Consider the following 20,069-nt stretch of genomic DNA (forward strand, 5'->3'; position numbering starts at 1 on the left):
TCCTCGTCCACCTCGTCCTCCTCCTCGTCCAGCTCGTCCTCCTCCTCGTCCACCTCCGACCACCTCGGGTAATACCTGGAATAGTAACGAATATTTTTAGTATAGGAACACATCAAAAAAATTGTGTAAGGATTTATGTAATTGATCAATTAATTAATAATATAATAAATTGTACAAGATTATTCATAGCTACTGAATATGTGCTTGCACGAAAAATGAATTGAAATAATTTATTGTAAAGGCGACAAGTTTGTAATATTTCAGATGAAATATAATTACAATTGCCATCAAATATTATAAAAGTGTTTTACTCACCCAGCACAAATCCTCGTCCTCCTCGTCCTCCTCCTCGTCCACCTCCGACCACCTTCAACCACCTCAGGTTATACCTTGAATAGTAATAAATATTTTCAGTATAAGAACACATCGAAAATATTGTGTAAGGATTAATATAATTGAGTAATTGATTAAATAATTAATTAATAATATAATAAATTGTATAAGATTATTCATAGCTACTAAATATGTGCTTGCACGAAAAATGAATTGAAATAATTTATTGTAAACGTGACAAGTTTGTAATATTTCAGATGAAATATAATTACAATTGCCATGAAATATTATAAAAATGTTTTACTCACCGAGCACAAATCCTCGTCCCCCTCCTCCTGAATCACCGAGATTACCCGCAACCACCCCTAACGACCCCCAACGACCACCGCCAACCACCTCGAGTTATACCTCGAATGCTAATGAATATTTTCAGGATGAGAACGAATCAAAAATACCGTGCAAGGTTTAATATGATTTTTTTATCGACATATTTGACCATGAAGATTATGAGAAGATTGTAACGTTATAGAAATTTTAATAGCGCACCGACAGCTACTGAATTTGGGATTGCGCGAAAAACGAATTGAAATAATTTATTGTAAACATGAACCAGGAACCACGGAGCGCTTATCCTGGAAGTCGAGAAATTTCATTAGCGCACCGACAGCTACTGAATTTGGGATTGCGCGAAAAACGAATTGAAATAATTTATTGTAAACATGAACCAGGAACCACGGAGCGCTTATCCTGGAAGTCGAGAAATTTTATTAGCGCACCGACAGCTACTGAATTTGGGATTGCGCGAAAAACGAATTGAAATAATTTATTGTAAACATGAACCAGGAACCACGGAGCGCTTATCCTGGAAGTCGAGAAATTTTATTAGCGCACCGACAGCTACTGAATTTGGGATTGCGCGAAAAACGAATTAAAATAATTCATTGTAAAGATGAACCAGGAACCACGGAACGCTTATCCTGGAAGTCGAGAAATTTCATTAGCGCACCGACAGCTACTGAATTTGGGATTGCGCGAAAAACGAATTGAAATAATTTATTGTAAACATGAACCAGGAACCACGGAGCGCTTATCCTGGAAGTCGAGAAATTTTATTAGCGCACCGACAGCTACTGAATTTGGGATTGCGCGAAAAACGAATTGAAATAATTTATTGTAAACATGAACCAGGAACCACGGAGCGCTTATCCTGGAAGTCGAGAAATTTTATTAGCGCACCGACAGCTACTGAATTTGGGATTGCGCGAAAAACGAATTGAAATAATTTATTGTAAACATGAACCAGGAACCACGGAGCGCTTATCCTGGAAGTCGAGAAATTTTATTAGCGCACCGACAGCTACTGAATTTGGGATTGCGCGAAAAACGAATTAAAATAATTCATTGTAAAGATGAACCAGGAACCACGGAACGCTTATCCTGGAAGTCGAGAAATTTCATTAGCGCACCGACAGCTACTGAATTTGGGATTGCGCGAAAAACGAATTGAAATAATTTATTGTAAACATGAACCAGGAACCACGGAGCGCTTATCCTGGAAGTCGAGAAATTTTATTAGCGCACCGACAGCTACTGAATTTGGGATTGCGCGAAAAACGAATTGAAATAATTTATTGTAAACATGAACCAGGAACCACGGAGCGCTTATCCTGGAAGTCGAGAAATTTTATTAGCGCACCGACAGCTACTGAATTTGGGATTGCGCGAAAAACGAATTAAAATAATTCATTGTAAAGATGAACCAGGAACCACGGAACGCTTATCCTGGAAGTCGAGAAATTTCATTAGCGCACCGACAGCTACTGAATTTGGGATTGCGCGAAAAACGAATTGAAATAATTTATTGTAAACATGAACCAGGAACCACGGAGCGCTTATCCTGGAAGTCGAGAAATTTTATTAGCGCACCGACAGCTACTGAATTTGGGATTGCGCGAAAAACGAATTGAAATAATTTATTGTAAACATGAACCAGGAACCACGGAGCGCTTATCCTGGAAGTCGAGAAATTTTATTAGCGCACCGACAGCTACTGAATTTGGAATTGCGCGAAAAACGAATTGAAATAATTTATTGTAAAGATGAACCAGGAACCACGGAGCGCTTATCCTGGAAGTCGAGAAATTTTATTAGCGCACCGACAGCTACTGAATTTGGGATTGCGCGAAAAACGAATTGAAATAATTTATTGTAAACATGAACCAGGAACCACGGAGCGCTTATCCTGGAAGTCGAGAAATTTTATTAGTGCACCGACAGCTACTGAATTTGGGATTGCGCGAAAAACGAATTGAAATAATTTATTGTAAACATGAACCAGGAACCACGGAGCGCTTATCCTGGAAGTCGAGTTTCACCGCGTAGCGGACCCGAAGCTCGAGATCCGGGAGGTTGAGAACCCGGTACTCGAAATTTGCGGAGCGCGACTGTCAACCGTCCGCTCTACTGCGCGGTTGTTACCCGACTGAGGAACTCGGCTAGCCGATTTTAGATTGGTGACGTCACTTTCCGAACATCCGAAAATTCAAACTTTGGTTTCGAACTGTAATACTAGGTATGATGATGTATGATGTATGATGTATGATGTATGATGTATGATGTATGATGTATGATGTATGATGTATGATGATATAATATGATGTATAATGATTTTAGTTTTCACATTTCATACAAGAAATACACACTTTATCTCTCCTGCCGATTCCAGACACAAGCGGCCAGGCCCTTCGATGGTCAGCCGTTGACTGAAGATATATCCTTCGGTTAACGGGTCAGCTGATAACGCTGCCGTTCTGCGACAGTTGGATGATGAAAAATTTTGTTCGTATCTTCCAAATGTGTGTTAAAATACACTCGAAGTGTTAAGAAGCTTCGTTCTTTCTCTCCCTATCACCTTTTTAGGTCTTTAAATCACTACGCAGCGTTAAATACTGTCTCATATACGAAGCATCCATTTCATCTCGTTCAAAATCAGCGCATCCGTGATGTATTACAGTTACTCCGAATTTTTTTCCATCCGAATACTTTTCGAAAAATAAATTCTGCTCCTCCACCCAACGCAGATACTTCACTTGCGACCAGCGAAAACAGCGTTTCGATTCTATGCCTATGAAAATTCAAGATCGAGAGAGCAAATGAAAAGTTGTTGGAATAATTATGAATACTAATGTTATGGAATACATCGAGCGCGCGTCGAATAGAATCCCATTTCGAAATGAATAATTCTTCTTTTTTCATATCATAGCTAATCTAGTAATATAGGTAAATAGGATGGTTGGAGGTGTTCGGAAATGGTAGGAGGTGGTCGGCGCTGGCAGAAGGTGATAGGGGGTGATCGAAAGTGGCCATTGATGGTCGGAGGTGGCAGGGGGAGGTAGGAGGTGTTCGAAAATGGTAGGACATTTCATAAGTTAAAGTCGACGATGATCCGGTGCATCAATTTTATCGTTACAGATTTTCGTTTGCCATCAGGCATAGAGTATTCAACAACGATAATGCAGTCCTTAAAATTCATCATTCATCTCTGTCTGGAAAGCTGATTCGCAAGGGGTGGTATTCTAGATATGTCAAAACTAAGCTAGCGGCACGTGTTTGCGTTATTAGAAAAATACCTGTACTCTACATACACTGTTTCTAATCCTTTGCTACATTTCGTTTAATCCCCATGCTTCCACAGCACGAATAGTCGGAAATGTTTTTGATTATCCATAATAAAATAACAGAAGTAACAAAGCTTAAATTTATTGTTAAAGCTTCAATGAATACATCAAACTGCGGTCGAATTCATTTATTATTTGCACATGACCTCTGTATAATTGATAAATTATTTCTAAATACATTGAAACATCTGTATTTATAATGAAATATCATGCAATGGGCTGTGTAAACTATAAACTATAATTTCTATCAATTAGCTGCTTTTATGTCAACAGGGCTTTGAGACTCAGTTAAGTTGGATCTAGATTTTTGCCATCGTATGTAGGACATTGGGTTACAAAAACAAATGCGAATTACGAAGAACTCCGTATTAGAGATAAGGATATTTTAGTTCAAGTATATCTATACACAGAAATCCGTATGTGAATATACTAAAACCTCTGTGTTTATTGTCAAAATCTAGTCTTAAACATGTGTATATATATGTATATACACATGCGTAAGTATACATATACATATATACACATACATGTACATAAATAATTGCCAAGAAATTAGAAACACTCACAACTTTACGCAAATAGAGTAAAACGTAAGGTTAATAATATACAAATTACACGAGCGCAACATAAAACGTGGCAAGGGTAATCCTAGTGCAGTGATTGTATAAACTGAAGAAATATACATTTACATATACATGATATAAATTAATAGACTAGAAAAGGGTATTAAGAGAGCTTATCTAATTCCGATCTTGTCACAATAGATCATTAACATAATCAATATACGGTTAAGGCTGTATTAGCTACATTCACTATTGGAGATAATATTTTTTATCCATTTTTTTGGTCATTTAATTTCTTGTACAACAATTTTTCAAACTTCACAGCAAAATGCCCAACGAGTTTTCGTAGTGCAAATACGAGTCCAATTACCTTACAGATGGCATTACATTGATTTTTGCCTTCTCGCGTCGAGTTATAAATACAGAGAAATCTCAATGAGAGCTCATTTCTATAAAATTTATTGTAGTGCTATATTCGTAGCTGTACCTGTTATTCTATATTATACATATACTGTCCTTAATTTTAAACACACAGCACAACAATGGCTGAAAGCACAATGGCAAGAAGAGAGGAGCAATCTACATCTTAATAAATCTTTTCTTGTTTATACGTAGCACAGCGATGTCACGTCGGAGGATATGTACTAGTGGATCACTAGGTGGGGCACAGAACTGAAACATAATTATGTTGAAAATCTTCAACATCTCTTACAGAAAGTAGGTACGTTGCCAGACCTCATATACCAACAATGAATATTCATAGAGGTACATTCATAAATACTTACAAAAGTAAGCTAATATTTTACCCGCAATTGCTTATTACTGATAACTTGATATGATAATATCCCCTTCCCGCCCCTCCCCTCCCCTCCATGCCCCCGCCCCGCCTACTCCTACTCCTACTCCAACTTCAACTCCTACCACGACGACTATTCCTATTCCTACTCCAGCTACTCCTACTCCTAATCCTACTCTAACTCCTACTATTCCTACTTCTACTCCTATTCCCACTCCGAGTCCTATTCCTACTACTACTCCTACTTCTACTCCTATTTCTACATCTTCCCATGATCCTACTCCTACTCCTGATCCCACTTCTGATCCTACTCCTACTCCCACTCCTGATCCTATTCCTGATCGTACTCCTACTCCGCCTACTGGTCCTAATCCTATTCCTACTCCTGATGCTGATCTTACTTCATCAAATATTATAAAAATGTTAAACTCACCCAGCACGAATCCTCGTCCTCCACCTCGTCCAGCTCGATCACCTCCAACCACCGTCAACCACCTCGGGTTATACCTGGAATAGTAATAAATATTCTCAGTATAGGAACACATTAAAAATATTGTGTAAGGATTAATATAATCAATTAATTAATTAATACTCTAATAAATTTTATTAGCGCATTGATAGCTACATTAATAACTGAATATGTGCTTGCGCGCAAAAAGAATTGAAATAATTTAATATAAACATGACAAGTTTGAGATATTTTAGATAAAATATAATTACAATCGCCATCAAGTATTATAAAAGTATTTTACTCACCGAGCACAAATCCTCGTTCACCTTCATCTCCTTGTCTTCCTCGTCCTCCTCCTCGTCCGCCTCCGACCACCTTCAACCACCGCCGCCCACCTCCAACAACCACCGATAACCACCACGGGTTATACCTGGAATAGTAATAAATATTTTCAGTACGAGAACACATCAAAAATATTATGTAAGGATCAATATAATTAATTAATTAATTAATTAATTAATTAATATGTAATAAATTTTATCAGCGCATTTGAAGCTACTGAATATGTGCTTGCGCGAAAAATGAATTTAAATAGTTCATTGTAAACATGACAAGTTTGAAATATTTTAGATGAAATATAATTACAATTGTTATCCAATATTATAAAAATGTTTTACTCACTGTGCACAAATCCTCGTCTACCTTGTTCTCCTCGTCTTCCTCGTCCTCCTCCTTGTCCACCTCCGACCACCTCCAACCACCTCTGACCACCTCCAACCGCCGCCAACCACTTCGGGTTATACCTGGAATAGTAATGAATATTCTCAGTATAGGAACACATCAAAAATATTGTGTACGGATGAGTATAAATAATTAATTAATTAATAATATAATAAATTTTATCAGCGCATTTATAGCTACTGAATTTGTGCTTGCGCAAAAAATGGATCGAAATAATTTATTGCAAACATGACAATTTTGAAAAATTTTAGATGAAATATATTACAATTGCCATTAAATATTATGTAAATGATAAACTCACCTAGCAAAAATCCTCGTCTTCCTCGTCCTCCTCCTCGTCCACCTCCGGCCACCTCCAACCACCGCCAACCACCTTGGGTTATACCTTGAATAGTAATAAATATTTTCAGTATAAGAACACATCAAAAATATTATGTAAGGATGAGTATAATTAATTGATTAATTAAGGATATAGTAAATTTTATTAGTACATTTATAGTTATTGAATTTGTGCTTGCGCGAAAACTGAATTGAAATAATTTATTGTAAACATGACAAGTTTGAAAAATTTCAAATACAATACAATTACAATTGCCATTAAATATTGTCAAAATCGTGAACTCACCGAGCACAAATCCTCGTCTTCTTGTCCACCTTGTTCTCCTCGTCCTTCGCGTCCTCCTCCTTGTCCACCTCGGGTCATACCTCCTTTTTCCTGGATGTCAAAATCCACCAGGTGGAGAACCAGGACAGTCAGAACTACGAAAAATTACTCCTCAAGGTCAAAAGTCACTAGGTCAAGGACGTGGACAGCCAGAACTTTGGACCGCATGTCCCTGATGTCGAGTTTCACCAGGTAGCGGACCTGGAGCATAGAAACTACGCAGCGCTTGTCCTGGAACTCGAGTTGCACGAGAAAGCGGACTCGGAGCGCAGGATCTAGGAGGTAAAGAACACGGTACTCGAAATCTGCGAAGCGCGATTCTCTTACGTCCGCTCTACTGCGCGTTTGTCTCCAGACTGAGGAATTCGGCTAGCTGATTTCAGATCGATGACGTCAAGACGAAAAAAAATTTGGGATGACGTCACTTTCTGAACATCCGAACATCCAAACTTTGGTTCGAACTTCAATACTATGTATGATATGATGTGTGATGTACGATGTATGATGTATGATGTATGATTATATGATATGTCTTTACATTCCAGACAAGAAATACGCACTTTATCTTCCTTCCCGATTACATACTCAAGCGGCTAGGCCCTTCGATGGTCAGCCGCTGACTAAAGGGTATATTCTTCAGTTAACGGGTCAGCTAATAACGCCGCCGTTCTGCGACAGTTGGATGATAAAAAATTTTGCTTGCACTTTGCAATTGTGTGTTAAAATACACTTTAGGTTTCAAGAAGCTTCGTTTTATCTCTTCCCATTAAAAAAAAAAAGAGTCGCCGACAATCACCTTTTCAGGTCTGTAAATCAGGACACTGCGTTAAACACTCTCATATACGGAGCATCCATTTCGTCTCGATCAAAATTAGCGCATCCGTGATGTATTACAGTTACTCTGAATTTTTTTCCAGACGGACACTTTTCGAAAAACAATTCTGCTTCTGTACCCAACGTAGATACTTCACTTGCGACTAGCTGAAACAGCGTTTCGATTCTGTGCTTACAAAAACTTAAGATCGAGAGAGCAAAAAAAAAATTGTTGGAATAATTATGAATATCGATGTTACGGAATACATCGAGCGCGCGTCGAATAGAATCTCATTTCGAAATGAATAATTCTTCTATTTTCATATCATAGACGTATTGTTGAAGGGAATGTAGTTTGTGTTCTGGAAAAGTACAATACTTACAGTATGCATCACGTATTCATCGTAAATGGATCATATATATTGATATCGTACGTCGACCGCATATAACTATATACTTTTCGGTCTCTGCATCATTATTATATCTGATCTATTATTATGTTTGATCTATTTATACACTCTTCTCTCGGGTACCCATACTTCAATTGAATCACTGTCTTGCCACCAATTTTGGAAGAAATTTATTTCCATTAATCTCTTTCATCGCCGACAGGTCGGTCAATACACACGGGCTAAGTACTAGCTTGGGCTTACTATTGCGAAGACTGTGTTACTCGGAAGGCGAATGCAGCCAGCATCATGGCGAAATCGGTAACTCTCTGATGTTCTGCAATAAGTTCTCAACTTTCTCGTTGGAACATCTCAGGGGGCGCAAGCGCACGACTATTTTCGGTTTTCACGCCAAAACCCATTAGAGCAACTGTCTTTATATTCTTCAGTCAACGTAGGAGGTGTTTGCAGGTGGTTTGCCGTGATCGGAGGAGATCGATGAGGACGAGGACAAGATGGAAGACGACGGGGGGGGGGGGAGGTGGTTGAGGAGGACTAAGGTGGTCGGAGATGGTTGGAGGTGTTCGGAAATGGTAGGAAGTGGTAGGAGGAGTTTGGCGGTGGTAGAAGGTGGTCGGAGGTGTAAAGGGGTGGTTGGAGGTGTTCGGAAATAGTAGGAAATAGTAGGTGGTTAGGGGTGGTAGGAGGTGGACGGAGATAGTAGGAGGTGTTGTGAGGTGATAGGAGGTGTTTGGAAGTGGTTGAAGGTGTTCGGAGGTAGTCGAGGACGACGAGGGAGTGGAGGAGGAGGAGGAGGGGGACCAGGTGGACGTGGAGGACGAAGGTGGTCGGAGGCGGTTGACGGTGGTTGGAGGTGCTCGGAGGTAGTTGAGGGTGGTTGGCGGTGGACGCGGTAACGCTCCTTCTCACGGGAATGATCGAGCTGATCGACATTTCTAAGTCGCAGTTGACAAGTAGTCTTAGGTACTTACGTTGTCCCGACTGAATCTCAAGTTTTTATACCGACACTTCTTTGGCTGCTACGAATGTCGGTGCGAGCCCGTTAGGTAGAGTCGATAGAGCAGAACCCTCCTACGCTCCCAGGCCCGCCTGGGCCCACTTGCCCGCCGAAAACTGGTCACAAGAATTCACCCAGGGGTATCTGTCTTTATGTTCTTCGGTTAACGTTTACGGGATAAGAATGTAGTAAAAACTTTGTGAAAAAGTGATACTTCGACTTTAAAGTTATGTGAAATTCCGAATTTCTGAAATATCGACATGATTATAGCTTGGACCATAGACACTTCTATGCTATTATGTCTGCAGTCGCGATTTCGTAATATTGTGAAAAAAAAAATTCCGAAAGATAGTCCAAATTCTATATTATTGACCACGAAAACCCGAATCCCAAACTCGTTAAAGATTTTGAGAAAAAAAATTCTAGAAAATGAGGTGAAAAAACAACCTCCACCTTAGAGTCCCTCCTTAAGCAACGGACCAGTTTTCGTTTCAATCTTTAAAAGCCGTATCCAGATTTTTGGATATTTTATGCATTTGTCTTAAACTTACATTTTCATCTGTTAATGTGAATATTTATAAAAAACCAACGATGATGCAATATTCCATCCTCGTAAACTGCCTGCAGGAAACAGCGAATTCACTAAACTGAAATTGAGCAATCATAAAATTCTACGTATTCACATCGCTTAAAAATATCCAGAGTTTGAGATATATTCAGAAATACCATACATCGTTAACTTGACCGTTAACCGTTAAAGAGCGGATCTATATATATACATATATTTCTCATTCCATGTACAATACACAATACAATGTTCCTGGGCGACGTGTAGCGTGTAAAAAACCTACGATTCTGGGAACAATCGACAAGCTGTGTGATTTTCTTCGCACTTGTCTCCATTTTCCTGAAACTCTAGTCTGGAAGGGAGCCACGAAGTCATGTCCCATTTCTTACTTCCGTTTCCTTTTCCACGCAGGGAATTTTGGGCAGCCCAAATAACCGGCGCAGCCTTGCAGACGAAAAGACGAACACAATCCGTGTCAAGTCCGTCTATGCGATCGACGAGGTGCTTTGGCAAGTTTTCGTCCTTAGCTTGGGCGACGAGACGTTGGATCTGGAAGATTGGATACGGATGACTTGACTTCGTCATCGAACGAAAATGGAGCATGCGGAATAGCCAAGGAACTGTGACGGGAATGTAATTTGGAATAATGTCATATTTTATGCATACTTATTTATGCTAATTTACATTTCCTTGACACTTCCTTTTCACTAATCGACAGAATTCAAACTCTGTATTGCCGTTTTCGTTTTCAAGTAAGACAGGTAAATTCAAGAACATCAAACTAATTATATGGGCGGATCCACCAACTTCCGGCCAGTTTTTTAGGTTGAAATTTTCGATTTGACTGTAACTTGGATAGCATATCATAGTGTACATTACATAATATGAAAATCAAAAAAATTTCAGGCCTTAAAATGAATCCCCTTGAAAGTAGATCCTCAGGGACTAAAAAAACACAGATTTTTTCGACCTTTCCCCATCTCAAATATGGGGCATTCCGAATGAAGCCATCAAGTTTTTGACCCGACCGTGAATTGACCGTGAATTGAATTTTAATATGATCCCATTGAAGAGAATATCAGCTTTATTCGACGAAAAACTGGGAAAATGTTACTTCCCTGTTGAATGACATCAGACCTCGGGTGATGGTTTGAAAAAAAAAAAGTTTCTGTAGTCCGAGAGATCCTTCGTCCTGGAGTCGGGATCGTTCTATAGTCTTGACTTCTAGTACCCGTTTTACGAGACTCTGTAGGCTTCGAAATACTTTTGTTAAGATCTGTTGCTATTAAAATTATTGTTGCATATTTTTGAATGCAATTTTAATCAAAATTCGTCAGTGAAAGATCGCACTTATGACACCATTGTTACGAAAGGTCACTCGTGAAGTCAAAATATCGATTAAAAGGGTCCTCGGAGTGAACTAATCGTAAGTGAAAGCACGTCAAAAAAATAAAAATAAAGGCGATGATAAAATCTGGGAAGAGGCATTATTTTCAAAAGATACTCAAGTCCGAGACCAAAGTTGATGATGCAATGTTGTAGTACATATGGTAGTGATAAGAACAGTTCACGAAACAAATGATTTAAAGATGATCTGTAGATCGAGGGTGTTCAAGGAGTATGAACACAACTTTTCAATCAGTTCGAAAGTTGGATCCTAAAGAACTGGCCAAAAGTCAGCGAATCGAGGGGTCAGCCGCTCAGAAAGTGACACAGTGATTGCAGACTACAGAGATCGCATAAAACTTTTATGATTACCGAAAGGTTTCCTGTTTTAAGTATTACAATTTGACTATACACGTATGACTATAGACAAGTTACGTGACATTACGTGATATCATTTTGCTGACGAACAACGAATACGACTCTATCTGACTGGTATGACTTTCAAATTTCGTATAATTAAGGTCAAAGTTTTAAAGATTTCATGATTACTGTAATCACAATGACTACTATACGATGGCAAATGAATACATTACTAAAAAATTATTTCTAGATTGCAGAAGTTTTCATGATTTCAGCGCGATTACAATGATTACAAATTGACTGCCATAAGGGGTGACACAATGATTGCTTGAGCGGCCGACTCCTTGTGGTGGATTCGTCCACAAGTACACAAACTATACAATGCTCACCCTTTCGTTCGTCGAATCAAGAATAAGCCGCATCGGACCTCGGATCCAATTACCATCCTCTGTCAGTGGATCTTGATCCTCTTCTAATTTCAAGTCCATTCCTCTCGATCGATCGAGTTTTGACTTCAAGTTGAAGGCAGTACTAATCTGCGAGGCCCACGTTGTATTGTTTGAACAATTATTCACCAGATGATCACGAAATGGTCAGAAAAAAAGATGTCGTCTCAAGTTTGCATCAGTTCCTGATCTTGATCTGAATTAAAATTTTGAACGCGCGTTGGAATTCCCAACTTTACATAGTTTTGACCGATTCGAATTTTCACAGGGTAGAAATTCCCGATGATTCAAATTGACGACGAATAATTTATGTAAGGCATTCACGCGGAGTGAGGCTGCATGTGTTTTTTGAACATTGAATGATTCGGAATTTTAACTATTTAGAACCTTCAGAAGGTTTACAAAACCTTTCTTTCCAAATCTACATTTCAGGTATCTTTAAGATCTACAACCTCCGGCACGTATTGACTTGTGTATTCTTTACCGGACACGAACAAAAAAAAAACCAATCAGCAAGTGCTTTAAAAGAAGAAGACTAACTGCCCGAAAATATCCAGAACGAAACGAACCATTTGAGCCAGAAAGATTGCGCTGTTAACGGCGATGGCGTTGATCTTGGTCGGATCAAGACCAAGAAGCTTGAAAAAAGCAGCCACCAGACCCTGGTTTCCAAAATATTTTTTCTTTCCAGCAAAGTTCTCGCTGGGTTGATCACTTCCATTATCACCACGATTTCGTTTCTCGTGTCCCAAGCTTGTAGCGACAAGGTCAGCTATATCCTTAGCAATGTCAATGTAGCTGCTAGCATATTCCAAACCCGATTTAATCGTATCCAAAACCCCTGAAAAGTGCCCAACGTTCTTACTTGCTCATTTTACGGTGACTCGACTGCTCGCTATGATTACACACTAGGAAAAAATTCAATTGTATAGTTACTAGAAAGTTCGAGCAAAATGTGACTATAGTTGTATTATACCGCAACTTAAATTCAATAAGACCTTCAATTTGTTGTTGCATCAACATCAGACCATCACAATAGTTACAAGAAAATATCGTACAAATAACAATAATCTAAAAGTGCAGTAGAACATATTCAATTTTTTATAGCCGTCTACCGTAAAACTCATTTTTACTCTCTACCTAGATTGACAAAATTTTCGGTAATTATTAATAATGAACGCATGTAGTTGAGTGCTGTGAAGTGTGAACCACGATTCGAAATTTCTCTCCACGTGTGGGCTCTGCAAAAAATTGTTGTCCACTCACCTGGACGTTGCACTGCTGCATAAGTGTGGGCAAAAGACAGAAGACCGAGGCCAAGGAGAAGCATCGCATTTGTCGACATCCTCGCGACAAGACAATTTGTTCGATACTGCAGTTTTCACCTCCGGGTCTTCACTGCTAACGGAATCACGAGTGACGATTACAACATCACCTCATTATCGCGCGTCGTGATTATCATGCGGTATCCACCTTTGTCCATTTTACCTGGTCTACTTCCTTCGCGAATTAACGAGCATGCGTGTCGTCTCCAGTTTCTCGTAACTTGTTTCGAGACATAGTTTAACAGTTAAACAATTCTCGCCTCTAAGTCGCGGTCTACACACCGCGGAAATTGAGTTTCACGCTGATAGTCACGTAACAATCATACTCACCGCTAACTTCTTTCTAACAGATGTGAACCTGTAGCTAATTTTACCTAATTCCCATGTACCTACACAGTGTATTCAGACCCTTCGGAACACGGACGTGAATTTATACGCAGTTTAAAAAGAATAACCTCGCCAGATGATGTGTGATTTTCTTGGTTTTTTGTTGGTGCTTATTTTATCGAAAGGACATGAAATTGTCGAATCTATCAGGGAGTGATAGTTTTTTTTTAAGTGTAACGAAAGGTTTGTCAGAAGCAAATCACTTCGAAATCACTGATCTTTGTCGCGTGGGTTGCAACCTACGTTTGAATCGCTTGGACGGGATTGCGTTTTGCTAACAATAAAATACACACTGAGAACGAATACACGGATTGTTGTACTCAGTGCCCGCCGTTTTCTTAGTCGAGCCAAGAATAAGTTATGCTTCAGATGCGTAGCCTTGCGCCCAATTCCCGTCCTCTTTCGATTTCAAGTACACACCTCGTGATCGCGCTGTTTGTAGCTTCGAGTTAACGATGCATCGGTCGTACAGGTCGGAAAGAAATTGCTGCATTACAAAAATAATGAATCCAGGGTTTGACTCGTGAAACTAAAACTGACCGAGTTTAGATTTTATTTAAGAAATCTATCCCCTCGTATATGAAAATCAAAAACAGTAAATTGGTACAAAGAACGTTCAGATGTAACATAAATATTATTATTATTTTGTTGTTTTTTTTTTTAAGATTTCCGAAACCGTTTTCTTCCGTAACTTGGATTGTTTACTTTCTATGTACGCTGTGGGCTTATTCTACAAAAGTCGCCTGAGAGGAATTTTGATTTGCGTCTATAGGTTTTTGCACGTAGATATAAATTTAGCAAAGAACGTTTCGGTGATTGTAAAGTCTAGTGGCCGAAGAAAGAATCCACTGCAAGCGATTAGTGAAAAAAAAAAATGATTCACATTCGAATAAGATGAGAAGTGATGGATTAGATTTATGTAATTAGATGGTTAACATGTTTTTAAAATTAACATCACGAAGCACTAGTGCGATCACGCTTTGATTACGGATCAATAATCTGACCGGTTCGGTCCAAATTTGAAATTTCCGAGTGACAATAGCTATTGCTTTATCAAAACTCAAGTATTCTTCGAAAATTGGCATTGCAGGTTCTGAAAAAGTGCGGTTAAATTTTTCTCAAAGCAGACCGCCTAAGTTGACATTATTACCATTGGACAATTTTTGTCCTACGCAAATACGCCGCCAGGGATTCATTTTTAACGGAGTCACAAGGGGTAATTACGTAATCACCTCATCGTCACGCGTCAGTATTCGTCTCTTTTCAGTCTACCTGGTCTACTTGTTTCGTGCTTTGCCGAGCATGCATATTCTATCTGCGACTTCGCTCGTTTCAAGTTGGAATTTAACAGTTAAGCTCCTCGCTTCAAAGTCGCGGTCTGCATACCGCTACAATTGAGTTTTACGCTGGTGCCCATCTAAGACTTCTTTATTCATTGTCTACACTATTGGATATAGATTGTAAAAATCCTAGAATTTTCCTGATCTACAACTATATTATATCATTAAAATTCAAACGTTCATCTTACCGATGTCACAGTTTAAGTCGGTTAAAGTGTGGGCAGATTTTTTCTACCGATAACAGAATTTCGAGATTTCATTGTATATTGTTTACCACAACAACAACAACACTGGGTTTTACATCCTACCTGATATCAATATTCTATTGGAACTTGATAAAAATTCGATACGATCCATGTAATCTGTACAAATCTGTTTTAGTCTCGTGCAGGAAAGCTCGTGAACTAATTACAGAAAATAAATCGAGACCGGTCGCTGATTGAACTCCGATTGCCCAAGAAGAAAAAAAAAAAAAAAAATCAGAGAAGTGATAAGCGATGTGGAATAAACTGTTTATACTAATTGGGTGCGCGGTGAGTGCCTTGGCCACGGCGGATGTTGGTTTAGAACTATTCTTTAACGAGGTTCGAAGCCTGAGTCAGCTGCCGATGGATAAATTGATCCACATGAAATCAGTGTTCACCATCGACCAGGGTTCGTTTCTCTATTATTCTTTTGGCGTAATGGGATTGGTGCAATCTTGCAGGCATATGAACAATTATACCCGTTTTCAACATTTCAACCTTCTATTCAAAGAAAGAAAGTCATCGTAATCATCCTGAAAATTAAATGTTATGTTTAATTTTCACTTATCTCACGTCATTTTTAGATAGACCTCAGAGTGTGTGGGATCAAGTTTTTTCCCGACAATTCATCAAACATAAATGAATGAATTTCGATGATCTTATTGCATATTTTTAGTGAACAGTCTGTTAACAAATCAGACCAGCGAGCAAACTGAGCTCGCACAAAACGCCAGAGTTTAATTATTTTGATCGTTCTGATTGACAAATCATTTCTCAAATTGTTGACGTCACACAAATACATAGCTTGTGCGATTCCAATGCATATAGCGGGTGTATTGTTTCAGTCGTGTTAATTATTATTGACGCAAACAACATTGCCGGGGATTTTTCAAACGGATTCTTCTCGTTTCTTAACTTTTGATTTCTGAATAAAAATTGGGTCTGCCCAACGGGTCCCAATCGTCATAAATCACTCGTTGCGTTTCAGACCAGTCGCAGGAGGACAACGTGACTCTGCAAACCGATTTTGAACGCTCCTCGTCGATTCTGCCAGTTGCGCTCCCTCTTACGAGGCCGTATTCAAAAAGTGTTCGACGTCACGACGACTACTGGCAAGACGGGTGGAGTAAAAACTCGAAAATATCCAAGTTCTTCCAGCTGGCTATCACTGCCCTGTCCTTCTTCGCGTTCGGAGGGTACCTTTTGACTCTTATCATCACTGCCATAAGGAGAAATGCCGCAGTCGCCCAGCAAGGAAACGTTATATTTCTGCAGGTACAATCAAGCTCGATTTTAATTGAGGATGGCTGGTTAAAAATTCATTCTGTTATCTGATTTTACGAAGAGATTGTGACACCGAGCACCTATTTATGGAATTATTATAATCGTCACCCTGGTGAAAATTTCTATTACTACAAATTTTGACAGAAATTGTAAAATTGTAAATATGCCTTGTTTTTCATCAATAATTGTTAATTTTCATTAAAAATTGGAGTGTTTTGTAGATTTTTTTACTGAAACAATGCAAATCGTCACGAAAATACAAGTTTTTATGAGAAACTATGGATGTTTACAATTTTGTGCGAAAACAATTTCTTGTACAAAACTGCACGAAGTGTTCCAATTTATTTAAAAATTCGCAGAAAATCCTAGAAATAATTTTAACCAGGGCAGCTATGAAAATCCCTTGAGAAATAAAAAAACAGAAAGCACCAGCCTTCTGTCGAGGGGCAAAAACCAAAAGGGCGTAACCCACTGTTTTCCCATTTTTAATTTATATCGGCTTGTTTCATTTTTACTGCATCTCCACTATCATTTTTTACAGAAGACTGTTTCCTATGAATTCCCCCAATCGCTTTTGTTTACATACAGTTTCACAACATTGTTTCGATATTGATTGTGACGAACGAACGAAGACATTGAATTGATTACCGAAAAAAGAGGATCTATTCCAATATTTTTGCAGAAAATAGTCATCAAGATAGATTGAGCTACCGTCAAGTAGAACGTAATATAATTTTTGACAATTTAAAACCAATTTGAATGGAAGCATCGATGTATCGATTCTGTTTTTAATTTCAGTATTTTGTTCCAGGGACTGCAAACTGCGGTGAAACGGCCCAAGAGATCAGCTTTTCAAGATCCGATGGAGAATGATTTCAACACCGAAAGATTGTACGAAGGGATGATTATGCTGTCGGAAGGCTACGCGCTGTATAATTGAACCATGTATTTCATTTCACGAGTGTACGTTTTATTATTACATTTTTCAATCGTCAATTACTATTAGAAACCAATATTCGTAGTCAATGTGACACGGAAACATTTAGTTCTAGGCAATCGTATTGCAGCGTTAATAAAAATTTCGTCTGAATAAATTTTTCATGATAAAAAATAGTTATACCAAATAATCTCCAACAGAATATACTGTGAAATTTTTCCGTATCATAAAGTAGATGGAATTCCTCTTGAGGATTTTAAACGAAATGTTGATTCAAAGCTTTTTGAGCTGCTGGACGTTATAAAAAGGTTTACAGAATCACATCCGGAATCGATTGGAACAAGCTACAACAGAAAATATCGTAGAATAACTTTGACGGAATCTTTATTTCCGTGTGTTAAACGCGCTGATATCTAATGAAAAATGCCCTTCAAAAATACCTTTTTATACGTCACGTTAGAAAAAATGAAATGAAATCTTCTAACAAGACGAGGCGATCATAATACCGAATACGTTTCCCCATTACTCGAATCCCATAAGTTACATCACATCGACTATGGAGATGTATACCTGGCTTGCTGGTTTACAGATATTTACCACGAATATCTATATACGTTCAACACCTGGTTTATTTCGAAGTGGGAACTCCCCGCAGTGCACGACTGGTGGTCCAACGTGTTCAGGAATTCATATTTAATTAATATAAGCACTGCTACGCTCGCACGAGCACTTTTTATGAATATTGAGTCTTTCAGTGTCGCAACTCGGTCCTTCGTATAACGATAGTTACTCACATGTTGACGAGTGGAACGGGATTCCATGCGAACCCAACCAAAGTCTGACCCTCACCGTTTTTGATTTTGTTGAAACATTTTTTCTGCCCTTCTCCCAACTCTGAAATAGTACCGCACATTTTTTCAGATTTTTTATTCAACTGGTTACTTATTTATAAATATTGAGAGTGATTTTGAAAAGGATCTCTTTTGATATTCTCACAAAATTCTGGAAAATTATATTTTCTTTTCCAAACATTGCAAGACGAGGCCCACTATGGGCTTTTTTTTAAGCAATTTCAATTTTTTTGATCGATCGAAACGTTGTTTAAATGGACTGAGAATTACTGAGAAAAATTCTTTATTTTTCTATTTTTCACTTAGAATATTTCCGGACTGGTTTCATTATGAAGTGGATAAGAAAAAGTTGAATGTGCCAAAAAAATAGACAAAAATCGTTGCATTATGGAACCGGTCTACAGATGTTCTAAGTGAAAGATAGAAGTTTTGAGAATTTTTCGCAAATTTTTAAGACGTTTAAACAATGTTTTAGCTAGTTTTAGGAGAAAAAATTGAAACTGCTGAAAAAAATGGGAAAAAGTCAGCCCATTGTGGGGCTGGTCTGGAAATGTTTCAAGCAGAAAATACAGCTTCTGAGAATTCTTTGAGAATTCTGAATGAGGTCCTTTTCAAAATTACTTTAAATATTCATAAATAATTAAGCAGTTGAATTAAAAATCCGAAAAAATCAGGGTACTGTTTCAGAGTTAGGACAATTTTAGAAATTTTTTTAAACGAAATCAGAAATGTAGAAGGTCAGAAGTTGGTCAAATACGCATAGAATTCTCTATATATACCACTGACTTATTTCAATTATTACATCGCCGTTCATCAACTTCATCAAGACTCGTTTATGAGGTGAAATACAAGTAAGCCTCGTTCTCATGAATAGAATAAAAGTAGTAATAATAATGATAACTAAATAATTTATCTTGAATATTAATTCAGATTCTAGCTAATATACGTTTGAATAGATCATAAAAATGATGCGTGTAGTTTTTCTTTCATTATATTATTCATTTCTAATTTATAAAAGGGTTATAATTGAATGTATTATTTTATTGCGACGAAACCTGTGGCGTATCGAATTTGACAAATGCATAAATACTTAATGCAAAAAAATTAAGCATGTCAGATGAAATATATTCATCGTGACTTCGAGACATGACTGCGGAGTATTTTCCACTATTTTTTGCACTTCTTAGTAAAACTTAGAATGAGATCACGGAAGCTAAACTGTAGTCGATTTGTAAAAAAAAAAAAAAAAAAAAAAAAAAGAAATGTGAAAAACAATTTATCCACAGTACCATAGTTCCGATACATGAATCGACAGCATGTTCTAGTCAAAGTGGAAATAAATCATTGTTGGCAAAACGGGCACAAAGTGTTATAGTCGGGTTTCGAGTACATCAACGGTACAAATAATGATTACGAGGCTCGAATTGTTAATCATCGAATAATAAATTTGGGAAGACAGCGATAGCGAAGAAGCGGAAGTAAAGCCGCGTTATTT

General features: G+C 38.2%; 3 protein-coding genes across 8 annotated transcripts in view; 1 reads left to right on the plus strand and 2 right to left on the minus strand.

Annotated features, from left to right (window-relative positions):
* The window catches only part of LOC124221122 (rRNA 2'-O-methyltransferase fibrillarin-like), a 292,337-nt gene that overhangs the window by 177,248 nt on the left and 95,020 nt on the right, over window positions 1–20,069 (minus strand). The window contains exons 5-6 of the mRNA XM_069137448.1: window positions 6,863–6,946; window positions 6,592–6,623 (exon numbers count right to left, since the gene is read on the minus strand). Of these exons, the coding sequence (XP_068993549.1) occupies window positions 6,592–6,623; window positions 6,863–6,946 (116 nt within the window). The remainder of the gene's footprint in view (window positions 1–6,591; window positions 6,624–6,862; window positions 6,947–20,069) is intronic.
* LOC124222141 (uncharacterized) lies at window positions 9,882–14,198 on the minus strand. Of its 2 annotated transcripts, none has more exons than XM_046632790.2 (5): window positions 13,861–14,198; window positions 13,472–13,750; window positions 12,775–13,046; window positions 12,149–12,295; window positions 9,882–10,562 (listed from the first exon to the last, which is right to left on the minus strand). In XM_046632790.2, exons 2-5 carry the CDS (start codon window positions 13,548–13,550, stop codon window positions 10,293–10,295), a joined length of 768 nt encoding a protein of 255 aa, XP_046488746.1. In that variant the 5' UTR covers window positions 13,551–13,750; window positions 13,861–14,198; the 3' UTR covers window positions 9,882–10,292. The 2 variants fall into 2 exon arrangements, with proteins under 2 accessions (XP_046488746.1, XP_068993304.1); XM_069137203.1 differs by having other exon boundaries at window positions 13,472–13,606; window positions 13,694–14,198.
* LOC124222148 (uncharacterized) lies at window positions 13,825–18,904 on the plus strand. Of its 5 annotated transcripts, XM_046632803.2 has the most exons (5): window positions 13,825–14,100; window positions 15,008–15,133; window positions 15,639–15,911; window positions 16,491–16,777; window positions 17,598–18,898. In XM_046632803.2, the coding sequence occupies exons 3-5, from the start codon at window positions 15,755–15,757 to the stop codon at window positions 17,724–17,726; spliced, it is 573 nt and encodes a 190-aa protein (XP_046488759.1). In that variant the 5' UTR covers window positions 13,825–14,100; window positions 15,008–15,133; window positions 15,639–15,754; the 3' UTR covers window positions 17,727–18,898. The 5 variants fall into 5 exon arrangements, with proteins under 5 accessions (XP_046488759.1, XP_046488758.1, XP_046488762.1 ...); XM_046632802.2 differs by lacking the exon at window positions 15,008–15,133; XM_046632806.2 differs by lacking the exons at window positions 13,825–14,100; window positions 15,008–15,133 and adding an exon at window positions 14,131–14,144.

This window comes from Neodiprion pinetum, chromosome 6 (assembly GCF_021155775.2).
Source record: "Neodiprion pinetum isolate iyNeoPine1 chromosome 6, iyNeoPine1.2, whole genome shotgun sequence".
NCBI lineage: Eukaryota > Metazoa > Arthropoda > Insecta > Hymenoptera > Diprionidae > Neodiprion > Neodiprion pinetum.